Source organism: Psittacula echo, assembly GCF_963264785.1.
Source record: "Psittacula echo genome assembly, chromosome: 2".
Classification (NCBI taxonomy): Eukaryota; Metazoa; Chordata; class Aves; order Psittaciformes; family Psittacidae; genus Psittacula; species Psittacula echo.
Window position 1 is genome coordinate 85718276 of NC_137737.1, and position 21165 is coordinate 85739440.

General features: G+C 36.7%; 1 protein-coding gene across 1 annotated transcript in view; it reads left to right on the forward strand.

The window, feature by feature from the left end:
- SEMA5A (semaphorin 5A) overlaps window positions 1-21165 on the forward strand; it is a gene marked incomplete at its 5' end in the record, with an annotated part of 330167 nt that overhangs the window by 122118 nt on the left and 186884 nt on the right. Inside the window, 2 exon segments of the mRNA XM_080639305.1 lie at window positions 685-784; window positions 12592-12637. Of these exon segments, the coding sequence (XP_080495431.1) occupies window positions 685-784; window positions 12592-12637 (146 nt within the window).

The following is a 21165-nucleotide window of genomic DNA, read 5'->3' on the forward strand; positions in this document are numbered from 1 at the left end:
CAGATATATAAGAATTTGGTGTATAGTTATTTATCTGCATTTAACTTTGAAAGTAGGAATAAATTCATATTCTGAATGCAAGCAAAGCTCCTTGCTGATTTTCAGCAACTCGCCCACTTGTCTGCCCTGTTTTATGTAGCACTAAATTGGTCCTAGAAAGGTGGTGGTGATTTCACATAAATGTAAAACATTTTCCCTTTTTCATTCATTATGTCTCAGCCTTTTTATTGTAAGAATTATGAAAAGTCAAATTTACCAGTCTTTCTTATTGTTTTCCACGTGATCAGATCCTTTTTTAAAGAACACAGCAAAAAAAAAAACAAACCCCTCAGCCGCTCCTGATGCATGGAAAATTAATCTGGCTTCACCTGAGAATGTAGCAGTGAATTACAATTTTACTGTGGTGTTTTCTGCTTTACCTAAGGAGAAAAAACACATCTGGCATATAAATCAGTCCAAAATTTGAATAGTTCATTCAAGCATGTATTGAGTGCCTGCTCTTTGTATTTTACAGGCCTGTAGTGTAAATTATGTGATATTCTGGTAAAAGTCTCCTGTTTTTCCTTAGAGGACCATACTAGGAGAACTTGCAACCCCACAATATCTACAAATGTAATGTTGGCTACCTAATGTACTACAGTGATGACATTGACAATAACAGTGGTATTTCTTGATTGCTTTTAGAAATTGCCCCTTGGTTGCATATATTCAGAGCAGAAGATGCTGTGGACTTCTCACAGTTAACATTTGACCCAGGACAAAAAGAGCTTATTGCTGGAGCAAGGTGAGAAATCTGTTTTCTTTTCATGTTGCATCAGACTAGATTTTTTTCTTTGTTGATTGGTAATATTGAGCCAAATTCTAGTGTGAGCTTGCCCTTGTGTGACTCCTCTGGCTTCCAGGCCCACTGAACTGAACACTATGTATGTTTATTTCCTTATTCCTGACCAAAGTTAAAAGAAGGGCTGCCTGGTATCAAGGATCCTAATAGCTTACACTATTCTCATTTTAAAGAGGGCTGTCCTGGAATACTCTTAAACTTTGGATGTGTATGATACAAGAGGCAGATGCTGCATGACAATGTGACGAAAGTTACTATAGCATAAAACTTAGGTTGATCCCAAATTTGGCTACACAATATGGCTCTTTGTGCTTGGATGATTCTAATAATTTTTCAGTACAATGCCAGGAACGATCTGTTAAAGACTGCAGAATTAGTAGGAAAGATGGTGATGATCATAATTTTTGCACAGTAGGACAGTACTTTGCAAGCTGTGATCGACAGTGACACTGTCTTAGGTGTCAGTGTTGAAGCAATGACAGTCTTTGAAGACCATTTTTTTTTTCTTATATGAAGTATGGTAAAACATTTTGGTTGGCAAAAAATTTTAACCATTTAAACCTCTTATTTACATCTGCCTTCTGAATATATTTTAGTCTTGAATTAATGAAGTTCTAGTCACTTCATTTTACTGTTAGATGTAGCATTGGAATATACTGCTGTTTCCCAATTTGTTTCTTAGTCGAAAATGAGGTTCGAAGAGTGATAAAATGCACTGTGAGAATTCTTTTTTCCATGTGCCACTGGAAGTTGCTTGTCTACAGGGGCAAAACTTTGAGTGTGGAGATAGATATATGGCTCTGGCCCACCTGAAGTGGGATATCCTGTACATGCATGTTGATTTTTGTTTTCTATAAGCTGCCAAATGAAATGAGGCATGAGGCTGTCAACTGGTGCTGTTCTGTAAAGACAGCCAGCATAAGTCTTTTGAATAACAATGGAATAAGCTTTTTCTGAATAGTCAGTGACTATGAAAAAATGCCAGGTGCCAATTCTGCCTTTTGCAAAAGACCCAATACAGTGAAAACAATAGGGTTTATTTGGTTTCTCTATAAGTTAATGCTGCTTCAGAGCTTCATATCTTTTGTTCTGGCTAACATTGCAAAATTAAAAATGTTCAATGATTCAACCGAAATCTTTGTTTTCCAGCGTCAAGTATAGCTGCTTGTTACTCATTCGTAGAATTTACTGCATTTCTCCTTTCCTTATTCTGCATTTTCCATTCTAAATTTTAAGCTTTTGTAGAATCATAGAATAGTTAGGGTTGGAAAGGACCTTAAGATTATCTAGTTCCAACCCCCCTGCCATGGGCAGGGACACCCCACACTAAACCATGACACCCAAGGCCTCATCCAACCTGGCCTTGAACACCGCCAAGGATGGAGCATTCACAACCTCCCTGGGCAACCCATTCCAGTGCCTCACCACCCTCTCAGTAAAGAATTTCTTCCTTAGATCCAATCTAAACTTCCCCTGTTTAAGTTTGAACCCGTTACCCCTTGTCCTGTCACTACAGTCCCTGATGAAGAGTCCCTCCCCAGCATCCTTGCAGGCCCCCTTCAGATACTGGAAGACTGTTATGAGGTCTCCACGCAACCTTCTCTCCTCCAGGCTGAACAGCCCCAACTTTCTCAGCCTGTCTTCATAGGGGAGGTGCTCCAGTCCCCTGATCATCCTCGTGGCCCTCGTCTGGACTTGTTCCAACAGTTCCATGTCCTTTTTATGTTGAGGACACCAGAACTGCACACAATACTCCAAGTGAGGTCTCACGAGAGCAGAGGGGCAGGATCACCTCCTTTGACCTGCTGGTCACGTTCCTTTTGATGCAGCCCAGGATACGGTTGGCTTTCTGGGCTGCGAGCGCACACTGAAGCCGGCTCATGTTCATTTTCTTGTCAACCAACACCCCCAAGTCCTTCTGCTCAGGGCTGCTCTGAATCTCTTCTCTGCCCAACCTGTAGAATGTTTGGCCATGGAGACCTCACTTTAGAATGACTGTGCTTGCCAGTAGGTTTCTCTGATTGTACATATTGTTGGTATTAGTATGTCCTTTTCAGTACACATTTTTGTCTTCTTGAAGTATTGTGCCAGACTATATTGCAAAAGTCATGTTAGGTCCTGTAGTCATAGATTCCAAGACTACGACCAGTTGTCAGGGTGTTGTAGTCCCAAAAACGCAAACGTTGATCTTGCTGATTATGCACCTTTTGTGTGTAGTCCCTGCTTCTTTGTAGAATGAATCCCTCCACTGTGAATATGACGTCGAGTTTTCTGCTCATTTACAGGAGTGGTGTTTGCAGCCTTTCAGGTCTCAACTGGCTGCACTGATGTTTTGTTGTGTTTTTTTTTTCTTAAGGCACTACTTGTACCTTTCGTACAAATTACCTTTCCCCCAGGGGCATCTGAACAGCGCATTAATATTACCATATTTGTGCTATGGCTTGTGGGTAACGTTTTAATACAAGCTTCTTTCACATCTGCCTCACAGGATTCGCATACCTGTAGAGTCATTAGAAGAATTCATTTTCTATCCTAAGCCACAAAAGTGCTCTCTTACAGTGAAGAGAATGTATTGTTAGTTCTTCCTTTCTATTGAAATATCTTTTAGTGTACAGTTATTTCTCTTAGAATATTACAACATTTTTATTACCTTCTTGTACTAACACTTAGGCACTGAAAAACTAATAGCTGTGTGCAATGTGATATCAGTAAGATCTGAACAGTTGACAGTTCCTGTTCAGTTGTGCAAAGGATAATTTGTAGCCCTCTAACATGATTTTCCCTTCTCTACCCAGTCAATGGTAGAAAAGGGAAATATGTGATATGACACATGGCAAAGCTACAAATAAACTTATATTACTCTGCTTACATTCCCATTATGATTTATGTCCAGCATCTAAACAAAAATAGGAGGTAATGCTTGCACCTCTAGTCTTCTGCTTTAGTAAGGTGATAGTGGTGTTTTAAACTGGAGAAATGATTTTCACAGCCAGGAACTGTGTCCTGGCTCAATTTAAGTTTTTAATTGTTTGGTGGGGTTTTGTTGTTGTTGTTTTTTGGTTTTGTTTTTTCATTTTAGTGGAGTTTAATGAACTCTTCCCCAAATTTCCCTATCTTAGAAACCAAAGAAAATAATAGAGTGAAAATTTTACACTATTGGAAATTCTGAAATCTCTTTTCCATCACTGATACTTACTGCAGATGATTCTCTTAATTTTTGAAATTCTGAAGCCTCTAGAGAGGTTTATGACTTGTTTGTCTTAATAAGCAAGTTAGCAAAGATCCCAGATGGGATCCAGTCTGGATTCCTGTTGGGAGCTGCCAATGTCACGCAGCTACATAAAAGGGCAGATATGACTTCGTGATCTCAAAAGGTGTCTTGTGTAGTGACAGAGAACTATTGATATCACTACATAAGGTCCTTGGGGACACTTTAAACTATGTAGTGTGTATTATTCTGTTTATTGATGCTTAAACAGGGTTAACCGAAATTAGAAAGAGATGTAGGGAAAGGCTGCTAAAAGGCAAATGAAGAGGGTTGGAATTATAGTGCAGGAAAACAAAGGCTGAGTGTGTGCACAGAGCCTGCCCATAAATCCATCAGCAGGTATATCTAAGGAAGGAAATAGCTGTATAAACTACAGTAGTGTTGGCAGAAAACCAAATGAGTTTAAGTTGGCCATGGGTAATTTAGTCAGGAAACAATCAGTTTTGTTACATTTTACCAGTGTGAACAGAATAGGAACAGAAATATTTTTGATACAGAGATATCTAAATATATGAAGGGAACATTATTCAGTAGTATTTGCTATAACAGGCACTGACTGGGAAGGTAGTCACTAGTCCTGTATTGCTAAGATTAGTGTCACCTCTCAGGTTTGGAAAATAAAGGTGATTTTCTGATGTCTACAGGTATTGTCTGCAGTGCAAAAATAGATTTTTTTTCAATTTTATCTGCACACAGGCTCCTTGCCCCCACCCCACAGATTGTTTTCCAGTCCTTGTGAGAAGTCTCTGGTTGATATTCTGTTTTGTTCTGCAAGATGTCCGGTTCTTCTATATGTCTTGAGTTGATTAATTCAGAGTCTCCTAGCCTTATTTCAGTTTCTTTATACATTCTGCACTGATCTGTGAATGTTACTATTCCAGTACTGGCACACACCTTCACTTTAATCATCCAATACATGTTCCCATGAAACTGTATTTTTGAAATTTGCCCCAGGCATTGTTCTTAACATCACTTATGACCTGGCAGATAAAAATAAATGAGTTCTCTTGCAATCTGAAACCTTCTAGGGAATTCAGTTGTTTTCTTCAAAAAAACCCATATGGCAGAGCAGAATTTACTTTTATAATTAAGTGGCATCAGTGAAGGATTACTCTGAGGGCATTAGCTCCTCTGTAAGCTCAAGGAAATGAGACTGCTTGTTTATTTTATTCTGATAAATCCTGATAAAATATTCAGATGAATATTTCTGTGTGTGGTATTTAGTGGACTGACTTAGCATCTAATCAAATACGATAATGATTTCTGTATTTCAAAATGCCAGTAAGCATGGAGATTCATGGATTTCCCCAAGAACCACCTTGCCTTCTTTCCCTATGTGGTAGTGCTTTGCCATATGTTTCTTTTTTTCTCTCTTGTAAACGTCAGTTGAAGGGGACAAAGACCAGCTCAAGCGATTGGTGTCTGAATTACCCTGGCAAATTACCTCCTTGTCCCCTGACAATGCACCAAACACTTATCAGCTCTAGTTTCTATAAATCAAAACTTGTTAAAACTGTTCCAGCCATTTTGGTAAGATGGAAGTCTACTGGAAGCATGTCTCAAACCCAGTAGGTTAGGGCAAAAATCTTGAGGTTCAAAATAATTAATTAAATTTTCCTTCTAATCCGTTCTTTTTTTCTCTCTCTCTTTTTTTAATTTTTGTGACTCAATTTTCTTTTTTTTAAATCAGTTTTATTTGAACCATGCAAGAGGTATTATGTCAGAAGAATATTGTTTATTTAAGGGAAAAATGAAGTAATCTTCCTCTTTTCAAGTCTCTTGTGCTTGAAATTTTGAACTGCTAGGAGCCTAGCTGGAGTTCATTCTTAAGATACGGAAGTTTATATTTGAAAAATTCAAGTTGGGCTAGCTCAGCTATACTTTAAAATAATACAGTTACTTATCAGAAATGTTCCTCAATGCTATTTAACTTAAAAAAAAAAAAAAAAAAAAATTGGATCATATATATTTAGAAAAATCTTACATTATTTTTTACATGGAGCATCCTAATAACAGTGACTTTCTCCTGTAAGTTAATTAAATTTGTTTTGAGATGGCTTATTGCCTCAGTCAGTTCTTACCTCATTGATGAAGGGGCTGTGTAACAGTATGGCTTTTTACTTAATTAGATGTGTGTTTGGGAACGTTAATTTGAACCATTACGACTACTTGCCATAATAACAGAAAGGCAAATTAGAGGATTCATTATCAGTGGGTTTAGAATCTCTAATAATAGAATAAGTAACTATACAGGTTTGCTTCTTGCTGTTGTCTGCTCTCAGCAGGAGAATTTCAGAGCTTTCTGTTAATGAGATGCTCTGAATGCCAACATATTGGAAGAATATACAGGCACCAGGAATTAGTGCTTTGTTCTTTGAACATCCATCTGGGTTTATTGTTCATTTAACACTTGGTCCTGGGTAATCAATGTCAGTCCTTTCACAGATTGATCTGGTCTAATATAAGGTATGGTTTAATATTAAATCTAAGAGAAATTATCATCCTACTGCTGCAGGAAGAGGAGGGTCTTTCTCTCTATTGCTTCTTTTTTCCTACCTTGGGTTCCTAAATACATTTAAAAGCTAAGGCTTTGTAGCTTTCCTGCTCATGCCTTGTTCTACTATGCAATTTTCTCCTCCTTTGCGCCAGCTCTGCTGATAGTCTGGTTGCAGAGTAACACTAGTCAATTCACTAACGCCACAAAAATTTCTCCTGTGCTAATATAATGTCTTGCCATTTTAATTAGTGGAACTAACATGATGCATCATCAGAGGAGCTCTCGAGTTGACTTGGGGATAAGATGAAAAGAAAATGGCAGAGGTAAATGAAACTTCTTTTGCAGAGAACACTGCTATTTCAGTGTAAGGCATCTTTAGAAATTACATCAGATGAATGGTGTTCTGAAAGTACCTGTCTTTAATTGAAGTAATGACTTAGTATATACACACTGGATCTGTGGTAGCAGTAGTACATGTCCTGCTACAGAATATGGCAACTTATGCCTTCTCTAGGTTCCTGTTTAGACTCTGTTCTCATTTCAGTTATCTATTCCTTTCTTCTGCAGTGAATTTTAGTCCAAGCATATGGTTTCTGGCCTACATCACTGGCAGTTTGGTCCTATCTGAACTTGTCCACTGTGTTTGCCTTTACAGTGCTGAAATGCAGGGCAGGGAGCTACCAGCTGGCCAGAAGCTGATAACCAGGTTATAGAAGTGCTAGAGAGGTACCTCTTGGAGCAGCAGTCAGGTCTATGAAGGACTCTCCTCTGCCTCTGATACATAGGTGCCTTGCATGAGTTACTACAGCACTTTTGTCCTGTCTTCAGCAGTAGCAGTCATTTTTCTCCTTCTTAGTAGCTGGTGCAGTGCTGTGGATGCACTTGAGTGGCTGCAGTCCTCCTGTGAGGGAGCTGCTCATGTAGGAGGTAGATGTGGGTCTCTGTCCTCATTCCAAGAATACAATCAGAAAACATAATGGTGCCATGATGCATACTGTGCAAGTGACCTTCATATCTCAAATTATGATGGGAGCAAGATTTAGTTTTATATAGAGTTGACTATATATAGTCATTTGTTGACATCATGTGCATACCTTGCTATACAGCCTGCTGCCATGTACAGCGAGCTTCCACTGAAGGAAAGGACTGTGCTGGAAAATTAATGGCTCTACTGGAGGACTGCAGCATGATCACAGGAAGGAAATTAAAGGCTGTCTTTGAAAATATGGGCCATCAAGTTTAGTATCTCCTTCCTTGAAGTATCTTTAGCGTTAATGTGATCACTTACATAGTTGTTTATTGTTTTGTTGCTGCAGTTTCTTTTGTAAATAAAAAAAGAAAGAAGTCCAAACTTTGACTACCGTAGACTCTTTACCTTCTCCCCCCCACCATGTGTGCAGGAGCGCTGTATCCGAAGATCTCTAGTCGTTGTTGAGGCTGTAAGTGAAGCCACAGGGAAGTGAATGTAGTAAGATTTGTTAATCCTGAGGAGCAGCCATCAGAGAAGGAAATCAGATTTTACAGGACCTTTGAGTGGATTAATTTAATTTATAATGGAATTCTTTCATAATTGGCTCTTGCAGTGTTGTTCTTCTGTTTGTGAAGCTCAGTGTCTCACTGGTCAGTCTATGATCACCTGAGTCTTCCTTTTTGCCATTTTGAATGTTTTATTAAGATGGTGTCATGCTTTAAGCTTAAATAAAACATTCACTTACAGCCTCAGCAATGACTAGAGATCTTTAATGTTAACCAGATGGTTAGTCTTTACTTCCTCAAGAACACCTGTAATTTTAGAAGTTGTTTAAAAAAAGTAATAAGAAGACCAAGAACCATATTTTTTAGATTGAATTAGCGTGAGCTGCTAGTCTGAAAATATTTACCTGTGGGTATATGCTATTTTCACATTCTTACATTTATCAGGAAGCCTTATTTCATTCTTCTTATTTGCTAAGACTTCTATTTTCTGCAAAATGCAGACGAAAAATTTCTTCTTTTCATTATTGTGATTTGACCATTTTCATATAATAGTTCAACTAGACCACTTTGATTATGTTTTTTATTTCCAGTGTATCATACTTAGCTTTTTCACATATTTTCTCTATTGTGTCTTAATGTAACCAGATGAGTTTTCTGAATAATAATTTAATTCATATTGATTATCTCTTTTCCTCCTATTCTTTCTTTTAATTATTTTTTTTTTATTCTATATTGCTGAATTTACTATACTGCAGAACTAGAATTGGCTTTTATGCCCAGAACTTTCCCATCTTGAGCATGAAATCATGACTTTTTGCTTCATAGTTGATTCTTACAGAGCTTGTACTTCTCATTTTCAGTCTTAATATTTTTTTCTTCCAATAAATTGAATAAAATTTTCTTCTTTCATGTGAAATAGTTTCTTGGAAAAGTGCACAGGAAGGAATCTTACTGGTTTATTTCCAGGAGATTTGGCAGGATGTCTGGTCATTCCTTGAGTTTTTGAGTTTGCTGCAGCCCCTATTTATTAATTCACGCTTTCAATTGCAGATGCATATAACGGTTTGGTGTGGGGATTTTTGTTTGCTATCTTATGGGCTTTCAAAAGCTTATTTTATAGCACTTTTTCTAATTTTTATGTGCCACCTCAAGGTCCTTTAATGTCCGTGTTTAATGCAACAGTATTTATTGTTGTTGTGTTACAGTTTGCCATTTCACAAAAAAAGGGGTGAAGTGCTGGATTTAACAACCATTCCTAACATGCTGTACTTTTGAATATGTATTAGTTTTCAACTGATTTTTGTCATCAACTTATTTAGTAACATACAGAAGGTTAGTTTTATACCTTCATCTGTAGTCATATTGAACGTATTCAATGCAATAGATCAAAATACGCTGTTTTCAAGGAGGTCACTGGAGCATGCTTTTTGTGGTGCTTCATTCAGTTCTCACTGATACCAGTGGAAGTCTTTGCCATTGGTTTGAGCATGCTTTTAATTAACAAGTTTTAGTTATCATAGTTCAGCTAGAAAAGTTGTTCAGTGCTGTGAATGTAAATCAAAATGCATTATTGCCTCCTGGCTATCAGGAGGGGTATAGGATGCTGCTCTTTCTCAGAGTTAGTTGTTTTCTTCTCATTAGCATCCTTCTGTTTGCAAATTTGTGTAACATATTTGCTTTCCTCTTTCATTAAGCACCAAATGGAAACAAATTTACCAATTACCACCAGTGTCAAATCAGTTTAATTTCAGCATGTAAAGCTATATTTTTCTTTATTACCACCATATGTGGACAAGAGGCAGGCCTACGTGCTAAGAGGTCTGTATCTATGCTTCAGAAAGTATTTGGTCATTCTTATTTCACATCCTTTGTATGCCTTAAAGCATAAATGCACTAGAATAAAGCTAAATAGAGGTTGAAAAATGGCAGCCCAGGGCATTATCTCAATAATATATTAAAAAATATATTGTTGCCTGTCTCGTTAGCAGCATAATGGAATGAAAATTGTCAGGTTATTCACTTTATCAGTGCATGTCATGAAAATTGGCAGTGATTTTTTTCTTTGGACTGCCAGATTTATTAATATCATATTTCCAGGGGGTGGAGGGGTTTGGTGGTTTGGTTTTTTTTTTACTGTCATGCATGGTTTTTTTTAATTTATTTATTTTTCTCATATATGTCCTTTCATAGTTCTTGCATATTAAAGATTCATGCCTTAGAATGTTAAACTATTACATTTGTAAAGCTAAATGTAGGTCTGCAAGTTTCACTGAAGTGGGTATATACAGGTAGGAATAGTTCTGGTTGCTCTCTGAAGGGTAGTTTGCCACTTATCCCAGCACTATTTATGTAGTCACAGTCACCCTGTGCTGTCCATTTGCGCAGTTTACCTCTGTGTTGCTAAGGTGTAATGTCTTGCTGTGTCTTTCACATAGCTTTTCTTCTTATTACATTTTCTTTCTGCTGGCTTATTTAAAAATAATATTTTAATTGGTTATTGGTAGCCACAGGAAGTTGAAAAAAGTTCAATAATCATCTCTGGCTCTTGGCTCATTTATACATGAATATAGACATTTTAGTCTCCTTAACACTTAAAGGGTCAATATTTCTAATTCCACAGTGGATATATAAATGGGTAGAAGTGCTGTGCTCTGTTGCATAGAATTCAAGGAAATAAACCCACAAAACTTTCAGCCTCTGTTTTTCTTTAGGCTGACACTGTGTTTAAATATTTATTAATTTAGAATTTTTACAGTTTGGGACAATAGCTTATTTTTAAATAGGCTGAAATTATGTAAGGGTTAAAGACCATAAAAAGACATGGCTTAAAACACCGCATCAGTGATAAGTCTTCACTAGATATTTCAAGATGAGATTGACATGACACTGTCGTAAGTACTGACTTAAAACTAGAAGTGTGAGACCTCATTTATTCTACATCAGGGACTGCATTTATTTGTAGAGTGTAATGGGCATTTGTGTGCCGCTTCTGTGAGTCTGATACCACTAACTTGAGAAAGCAGTTTATACCTGCTGTGGATGCAGTTCAGTTTCTCTGGAAAAAAAAGATTGTTCTACCTCTGTAAGTGGAAAAAAAAGTTGTAGGTTTCTTTTAAGTTTGATAGCTGGAGTGAAAGAAGCACAATCGAGGATGGTTGATGGAAGCTTATATGTAGTGACTTGAGGAACAGACTAAGTATTTATGTTCCCTCCTGAGGAAGGACATTTTGCAGATATAAAGGTATTTTTTTCTCCTTACAGACAGAGTATAGATACGTTAGACTGTGTGCATCACTTCTGATGTTCAGTGAAAGTCATGTCAACTTGCACGTAGCTTGTTGATGAAGCTTTGTGTAAACTTTGTCCTGCAATGTACTGTTTTCTCTGTTTGCCCACTTCAGGTCTCTTCGTGACTCAAAAGCAAGTATTTTAGTTATTTCTTTGTGATGATTTATCTGTGCTAATAACAAATATTCTGTCTTTATTTTACTTTCTCATGAATTCTTGACCTTAATACCCTGCCTCTTGTATTTTGAGTAACTCCCTTTAGCAATATTCCAAGGAAGGACTAGTGACCTAATTCCTGTACATCCACAATTTAAGTAAACCATTTATATACCAGAATCAATAAATAAATACATGTAGTTGCATCCCATGCATGATAGTGATTGTGTTTCTGAGATACATGTTTTGAATTATTTTTATTTTTTTAGACACAGTTGATTTTTGTTTCCCACCCTGCGAGCTCATTTAAAGAAATTGAGAACTACAGTCCTGACCATCGCTTCCCCATGTTTCAAGCAATGCCTTTGTGTCACATCTCATTCATGGTTTGCCTGCACTCCTCCCAAGTTCTGCAGGAGCAGCAATACTGCTGTAGAGAAAATCTAGAGTGAGAAAGCCTTTTGCAATGAAAGTATGGGCTTTTGAAAAATACGCGTTGCTTGTATTCGGCTCCTGCCGTACATGGAAAAAAATCAGACCAGGTATGACAGGACTTCAGTCAGAATTGTGAAAACTGTGGCTTCTACAGACATTCCATCATACTGAGATCCTTTGCATCAAACTTTACCCATCTGTGACTCAGCTAATTGCATAAGCTTTCCATCATCATGGAGAGAAATGGACAGCTTTTATCTCCCTATCCTCTTATTCTCGTTTAGACATCTAACGCTGGTCACGCTAATCTGCCAAAGCACTGAGTTTTTCTTCCCGATGTTTCTAAAGGAAGACTGGAGCAACAGCTCAGACGTACATGTATGCAGTATAAATATCTAATTTATTCGTATCCAGCCAGTCTTTCAAGTTGAAAATCTGTTTTAGAAATTGCTTAAGTCCCTAGCCCAAAAGACTGTATGTTGACAGCCCTGAAAGAGTTGAGAGTGCTGACTACCAGTCACTTTTTAATTTTTTCCTGTCTTTTATATTCATTGCTTTTATTTAAATACTAGTAACTTTTTTTTTTTAAGCACTAGTAGCAATTGATTTTGTCTACTTTTTTTATTCCAGAAACTACCTCTTCAGATTGCAGCTTGAGGATCTCTCTCTAATACAGGTATGTTTTATGTTTGTTCTCATAGTTCCTTTGCATGATGTAGGTAAGCAGATGTTTTAAAGATAATCAAGATATTTATAAGCTTCATAACTACAGATAAGTATGCATCTGGTTTTGTCCTCTTTGCAGCTCCTTATTATATAAGTCATATTATCCATTTTAATTCCAGATTAGCCTTTGTTCCAGGCCATACAGACCTGATGTTATTTACTCTGCTGTGATTTTGTTAATCTATAAAAATGGAGTCTGGAAAGGAAGATCATGTTCTCTTATAAAAATGTTTCCACTTACTATTGTGCAGCTTCTGTATTCAGAATTCATTGTTATTGTAGAAAAAAATATATTTTAAAAATAACTATAAATAAAAAAATTTTTCATACTTACAGAAGTTAAATTAAGCAAATGAAACAGCAAATTTTCGAGAAAGAAATACAGTGTGAACAGAGGTATCAAAATCTGTGTTTTGTAAATAAGACAGCTATCTATAGTTTAAGACTTGTTTAGAGCTTGGAAGATGAAACAAAGCCTTTTAGAGGCAGTTAGGCTTCATGGAAAGGTAAGTGAGAATCCTTGATGAATTTATTTTATCCTGAACTTCACCTGACTTCCATATATCAGCAACCTCATCTTCTCTCAGTATTCTGAGTGGAGTTACTTGCTTAGGGTTTGTTGGTTTTCTGCTTCGTTATTTTTAACCTTATAATTTCTGACCTTCAGCATTCTTCTGTTGTTGTCTTTAAGAGTAGTTTTAGTAAATGTAATTAAGTTGGATGACTTGCTAAGGTATGGAAATATAAAATCACAATACAATAGAAATGTATGTTTTTTCATAATCTTTTCATTTATGCAATTTAAAATTAACTAGCTTTAGATTCAGGACTGTGCCTATTATTTCATTAAGTAATGCTGTACAGTTGAATATGGAAAATTAAAAAGTGTTCAGGTTAAAGCTCTCTTTTTGATTTGTAGAACACCTTGTGTGTGCTGTAATTAGGCTTGCAGATTTCCTTTACTCTCTCAAACTACTAGAAATAGGATCTGAAGTTGTCATATAATTAACCAAAATGCAGTATTGATAAATAGTCAGTTTTGTTGCTGTTGCTTGAGGCTGTGAAGCACCAAGCACTTCTTATATCCAGAATTCAAACTGCCCACTTTTACCTTGTGTAATATACTCAATATCCTGGCAAATAATTTAGTCCTGAAGACTCTTTATTGAGAGGCTGCTCCCAGAGGTCTCTGGTGATGTTGTTGTAGTTTGTTCTGCTAAATCATAGATTGAAGTTCACAGCTGCCCTCTGTTAGCATAAGTATCAGTAGGCTGAATTCACTAATGAGGGAGAAATCTGTAGATTATAGAGGTTCATAATTGTGCTCACTGACTCAAACAAATGCCCTCCCACCTCAGTCTGCCAAAAATACAAAATGAGGACAGAAATCATACTGTTGATGTTGATACTAGGTTGCTAGGTTTTGGTCTTACGAATGTGCAGAACCCTTTGCCATGTGTCCACTTGAGAAGGCTGTTTAAAGTTTCTTATTCAGTCTTCAGAGCTGTAGCACCACTGTTTTGCCCTTGTATTTTTGAAACTCTTTCTACAGCTCTTTAGAGAGTTTATGCCTCTAAATCAAAACCCAAATATGTATTTTTTTTTCCTTTTCACCTGCATATCTTTATAACCCCTACCTACTCCCCAAGTATTCAAGTTTTTTCCCTTTATTTTCAAACCTACCAGTGTGACTTCTTCATATTTGTCCTTCACAGATCTTATCTTCCTCTTCTTCCTCTCTGTTCCCCTCTGGTTCTATGAGATTGCCCCAGAGCAGCCCTTATCCAAAAGATGTGTTTCCTTGGGTATACCAGGTTGTGGCAGTTATAGCAGCTCCAAACCAGCTATGAGGTGACTGAAGCCTTTTTTTTGATGCAAGTAAGGCCGGATGTAAGGTGTGTTGTTAAGGACTCCCAAACTCATTACTCAAAACACACTCAGGTCATCTTTTAATCTGGTGTGAAAGTATGAAATCGGTCACTGATCTTACAGTCATAAAAGTAGGTTTGGGAATGTTCTCAAGAGGCCCTTCAGCTCCCCCACCCTCTTCCCAGATACCACAGGCCAAGATCAGAGGTGAGTGCTGCTGTTTTTACTGGCAGTTACTTGTCTGAAAACTTCTTACAGGTCTTTAGTCATAAAGATGCACAACTTTTTTCAGCCTTTGTTGAGAAATGTTAAGACACAAAGAGAATCACTCTTATGATGGTGAAAGTGTGAAAGCTCTAGTAATGAAAGAGATGGTAACCATTCCTGTGGAAACTTGGAACTCAAATTTACCAGCTACCAACCTGAAACCCACCTAGAGCCAGAAGTGTGTTAACCAAATGATTCACTGAGGTTTACAGACCTTTCAGACAAGTTTTGTTGGAATGACAGAATGCTAGTTGCAATTCCAGTCATCCCGACATCTTGTGTAGGGTTACCTCAGGTATAATTGAAGTAAACTTTGGTTTCTGAAACTTTAGGACATGTGAACTTTCATTCACATGTGGTGAAAGAAATATTTTGAATAAGATTAGAGGACATAAAGTTAACCAAGTTAGCAATTAAAAATTACGGTATTTTAAAGCTCCACATCTTTCTAACCTGAAACTCTATTATGGTTAAGGGAGGTAGAAACAAAAGTGAGAAACAAAGTAAAAGTTATATTAAATACTTGCAAAGCAGAATGATGGAATTTCACAGGAGAAATAAAGTGTACTGTGGTTTAAACTCATTAATGCACTATGTGCTAGTCAGATATTATTTGTGTGTGTGGAGGTACTGAACACTTTGACACTTTATGTAAGACAGAAGAACTTTTAGCATTATTTTTCTCCACACAGTCATTGTCATAATAATGTAAAAACCCCAGTGTAATTCTTCTACTTATGCTGCTCACTTTGATTTCTGTGCATGAATCAGTCTTTGTAAAAGAATGCAGATGTTTCACAAGCTACAGAACTGTTTTCACCTCTGGAAGAAAAAGCACATGGTGAACTGCTAGCTGTAAAAGGCTTTCACTGTAGCACAATAACAATACAAAAGGTCTAGAAATGAGACAACCTATACACCTGTCGTTTCATTATTTTAGAAAATTGCTCAAGCTTTAGCTTTGCAATTGTGTGTCTGAAGGAAGAGGAAAATTGCCGACTTCTTCATGCACAGCAAATGCTTCCAGCATGGAAGCAGAGATGATTGTTACAATTTGCATACTCCTTTTCTACAGTTTCACTTAGACTTTTATAACTGTTTGATTTTTACATTGATGCTTTGAATTTCTTTTTTTTTTTTTTTTTTAATCTTTCTTATAGCCCTTTTCTGTCTAGGCTTAATCTTGACCATTGATGCACTTCAGTTATTTTTGTAAAAACAAGTTTCCGCATCTGTCATGCTTAAGTGTCTCTTGGAAGAAGTCATTAGTTTGTCCACACGCTGCTATTATGAAGAAAAAGGCTTCATGTTGCATGTAACAAATTGGAACAGTAAGAGTCATTCAGGTATAGCAAAAGCATCTTTGCAAATCTTTTGTTTAGAAATTTCTGTATATTTTTGAGAAGATATTTTATAAATAAAGCATTTGTTTGGAATGTTTTCAGACACTGCAATATTATCTGATACTGGCTTATTATAGGAAAGATCTTTAAAAAAGAATAAAGTAAAATAACGACTCCTTGTTGGTAAAGTTCTGCAGAAATTATTTTTGGGCAAAACGTGTGTCCTGTTTTCTGCAAGTGTATACCTGGAAAACAGCTTTTGAAACACAAGATAACCTTCCTTCAAAAAACAACACAACAATGAAGCCACCAAAGAACCAAAACCCACAAAAGCATACAGCCATTTGAAATACAAGTTCTCACAAGAGAAATGCAGAACAGAGATAAATGTATTAAAAGGGTACGTTTCCATCAGTTCAGTGAAAGTTAATCCCTTGTCAAAGTGAGGGCTAGAGTGCTACTAGATTGCATCAGACAGGAAGTGTGTCTAAATGTGAGCTAGGCCTGTGTAGTGAGACATTGTTTGCCCATTGTGGGTACATCAAAGGCGTCATCCAACATGTGATAGTTCTGTGCCCTGTACTTTGTAGCATGTTGTTTGAGTAAGCAAGTTTCATATGGTAGTGTCTGTAGCAAACCCGTATTTGATGTGTCTCAGCAATTTCCTTTGTCTAGTAGGATAAAGAGAATAAAGAGAGTAAAAGCCTTTTAAGCTCTTGCTGGTGAAGCCTAAGATTCAAATTGTTCAAAGTTGGCTGCTGGAACAATATGTGCATAGCGATTATGGATTAGGAAAGAAGCATTCATTGGACTGTCATTGTAGAAGGACAAATATTTTATAACTCTTGCTGCAGCAATAGGAGGCTCACAGCCATAGAAGGCCTGACTGTGCATGGTTTTACAAGTTTTGTTTTGTTATTGTTCACCTTAAGTAATAGTAGAATAATCCATAAAAGTATTGGCCAAGATGAAAGGTGGATTTCCTGAAAACTTGCTTACGTTCCTTAAAGTATAAAACCAGAAAGCTAAACAGTAGTGTTTAAGTGAATAGATTTGTTTTCAAACATGTTTTTTGAAAAGACGATGTCTAGCCAATGTCAGGATTAATAGTGGGGCTTTGCCATCAGGTAAAGAGAGAAAGAGCGAATGGCTCTCACAAGTGTCTATTTTTCACCTTTTTTTTTTTTTTTTATGTTTGCTGATGTATCTGTAAAGAGTGAAAGACTAATACATGCTGGCTTATAAAAATGTGTATGCCACAACTGCCATAAATGTTCTTACAAGCCAGCATGTATAAGCTTTTCACAGACCTGGTAGAATGTATGCATTTTTTCTTCATCCATAAGATAAACTTCTTTACAAACTCAGATCATTAAAGTGTTTAAAGGGCACATGCTTGAGTTTGTCTTTCCCAGTGAGTCTTTCGTCTATGCTATAAAGCCTGTTCTCAGAGATCCCTATTTGAGATGCCCAGAACGTTGAATACGAGCCTATTCCACCTACTCCTGTAGTTACATAAATCTCCTGAGATTTCGTTCTCATGCTGAATCTTCACATCTTTCAGTTAGAACTACACATACTTCATAGTCCATTTTTAAAGGCAATTTTAGCCCCTAGTTTACTGCAAGATTTAAATTACATTCTTTATGCAGGATGAGAAGATTAGAGGTTCTTTTTCACGTGTTTTATTCAACTCTAAGTTCTGGAATCTTGAGGCTTTGGGGTTATATATATGTATGTATATGGGTATGGGGGGGGTATGCCCATTAAGGAGGTATTCAAGGAATTAAAGGCAAGATTGGATATAGGAATTGTAAGGAAAAGGAGCTACTCTGGAAAATTATTTTTTACCAAAGAGAATTCTTGCTGGTGTTTATGTGTGTCAAGAGTGTCAGGATTACCTGTTACATATGATAGTTCACTTTTATGAGTCATGAATGGCTAGATCGTGTGCTAAATAATGAGTTAAGTAAATTGTAATACGCTTTGAATATATAGTTTGTTTTTATCTTGTTTAAACAAAGAGGAAATCTGACTTTATGAATCAAATACTTAACAGGGTTATAATCCTATTTTGAAAATAAAAATGGCTTATTATTATTATAAAATGAGATCATATTAAGCCTTTTATGACTTTCATGCTTTAGTTTGTCTTTTTAGCTAAGGTGATATTTGGCCCAGTCTAGAGAAAATGATGTTTGAATAGAGGTGCAAATGAGTAAGACATTCTTTACGGCTCATTTTTTGGGACAGTACTATGAACAAAATTCAAGCTTGTAAGAAGTCATCATGTAGAATCAAATATTTAATTTTTGCTCATAATAAAAACCTTCAGTTATAATCAACAACTTCAGAGAAAAATGTAAGGAAGCTAATATTTAATCTTTTAATTTCCTTAATTTGTTGAGTTGCCAAATAAACAGAACCCCTTAAAAGGCAACATAATGCTTTTTTAAAACTTTCATTCACTGTATTTCAGTACATTTATTTTTTGTGATGTATGTTACTTACAGTCACTATTTATGGAATAGATGTCTGATTTGTGAAATATAGGAAACAAACCTAATGATTTATCATTTTATTTTGGGGTGAAGCTACCTGTGCAGAAAAGGTGAGCAAGAAAAACTTTCTCTGATTTCATACTTGAAGGGGTAAGGAAGCCAACCTAAGGATATCAATTCGTAACAGTTGTAGGTTGGCAATATAGAAATGAAAAGCAGACTGAGATTTAACATTCTCTTTGGGTCCCTAAGAGGTATGTGATACCAAACAAAAAAGTGAGATTCCCTCTGTTGATTTCCCCTTTATACTTAGGGAGGAATACTCTTTATTTCCCTCACTCTTATTACAGATGGTTTTTTTCCATTTCTTTATGTAAAGGGAGCCACCAAAACATGATTTCTGCTTGGGCCCGTCACATTTTTATCTGGGATGTGTGAATGGAAAATAGATAAACTGGGTAGATAAGTTAGTGTTACCTTTGATGCTGTTCCAAATTCCTTGAAAACTTGGAAGTGAAGGGAGCAACTAGTGGTCATACAACTTTCCCAACGAAGACTGAGGTGAGCAGGTTGCAGAGTGAAAAAAGGCGATAGAGGAGGTGCAAACTTCTGCTTAGGTGCTAGGGGTGAGCAAAACTTAAGGAGGCATTTGAGCTGTTAGCTTTCTATAAGGTGGTGCTGAGAACAGAGTTTAAAAAAAATTAAAAATAAAAGGCAAAGCACAGTGCATCTGTATCATGGTTTAAGGAACCCAGGACAATCTGCTTATCACAGTGCCGGTTCTATACAGTACCTCTTTCTCTTGTTTATACCTTTCTGATGGCAGACTGCTGGATTTTACTATACAGCAAGCCGACAAAGAATTACGTTAAATGACTGGGAATTTAAAGAAGAGTTAAGAAGTATTTGTGAAGCCAGAGCAAGTTGTTTGTGGCAAGTAGAGATGGACTTGATGGCTGCTTTAGTCCGTACCTAAATGACCTCTTTTACGTGCAGCTGAAAGGGGCTTCCTCAAGCCATATAAAATATGTCAGATCACACAAATCCTGGTCTTCACTTTATGGTGTATTTGTGAGGAAATCAGTTACCAGCAGACAGTGCTTCATTTCTCTTTGGGGGAAAAAAAAAAAAAGCTCCTGAAACAGCTGGTGTTTGTAGATTCACCTACATACTAACATAGAAGATGTCTGCTGTTCTGAAACCATCTGTGGTCGTATTTGGCCAAGTCCTGATTCACCCTTCATTCTGAATATTATTGCTATGCATGGGATTTTTCACCCTTATAGGTGTAGATACATGTCATTTCTATTTGTTTGAGGTTTTTGTTTGTGTTATGTTCTGAGTTCCGTATACAGACCACCATTATAAAACTATATAGAGGACATATGTGGCAGCCAGTTCAATTTATGACCCCTCTTCTGCTCATCTCTGTTACTCATTTACACTTGGCTTCTACAAAATTGGAAGGTTTTAGTCGCCAAAATATGTAGTTGCCTACCCTTCAGTACAGCTGAAATTTGTCACGTAAACTTAGAAGGAGTTTAAGTGAAGCAGAAGAATATTGACAAATTCACAGGGCTTTGCTGCTGCTTTGGCTTATCAGTATGTATTAGTATTTTGGGAGATGGAGGAAAAGAGAAGAAAAAGAAAGCCAGGCAGAGATGTCATTTTTAATTTATTTGCTGTATCTGTCATTGTTTTGTGCCAGTACTGAAATATAAGTGCAAATGCATTTCTAGACAAATGAGTCTGAACACATCCATTTAGCTAGAGAAGCTTAGCTTGTTTATTCCTATTTTTCCTTTCGTACCTCTGCTTGTTAGGCTGCATTTCTTGTATATTTGCAGTAATTTATTTTCTGGTTTCACAATCAAGAAGAAAAATAGGTACTAAAATTTTTCACTTCCAGTGGAGTAAAGCTTCTCTTTTCTTGAGGTATTAAACTTTTGTGTTTTGTTTCTAATATAAAGGGGAAGCCTAGATCACCTGATTATATAATATAAATGCATTTGTTCTCATGAGAAATAGAGGTGATCTCAAAAGGTATGTGCATACATTTTACAGCAGATGTTCATGAAACAGCTGATGTGGATTTTATAGTGGTATAATTTAGCCCTTTCTGATAATTTTTGCCAGAACCTTTGGTGGTCAACAAGACTGCACTATATGCACTACAAGTAATTGTGGAAATGTCTTTTCCTAAGAAGGTGGTGCTCACGCTTACATTTTTACAAACATGAGTTTACCAATTCAGCTGTGTTAGAGTAATCAACAAGTAGCATCTGTTTGAAAAGAAATCAGACAGCTGCTTTCTAAGTATCTGGACTGTACAGGACCGTGGCATACTTTAGCTAATTCTGGACTAAAGTAATATTTTGTGACAACAGTGCAATACTTGTGGAGTGACACAGGCTCTCCTTTGAGAATCAGTCTCTGTGTATGTAGCCTTTATACTGAGAAAGTGCAGGAATGTTATCAGGTTGCGCAGAAAATGAAAG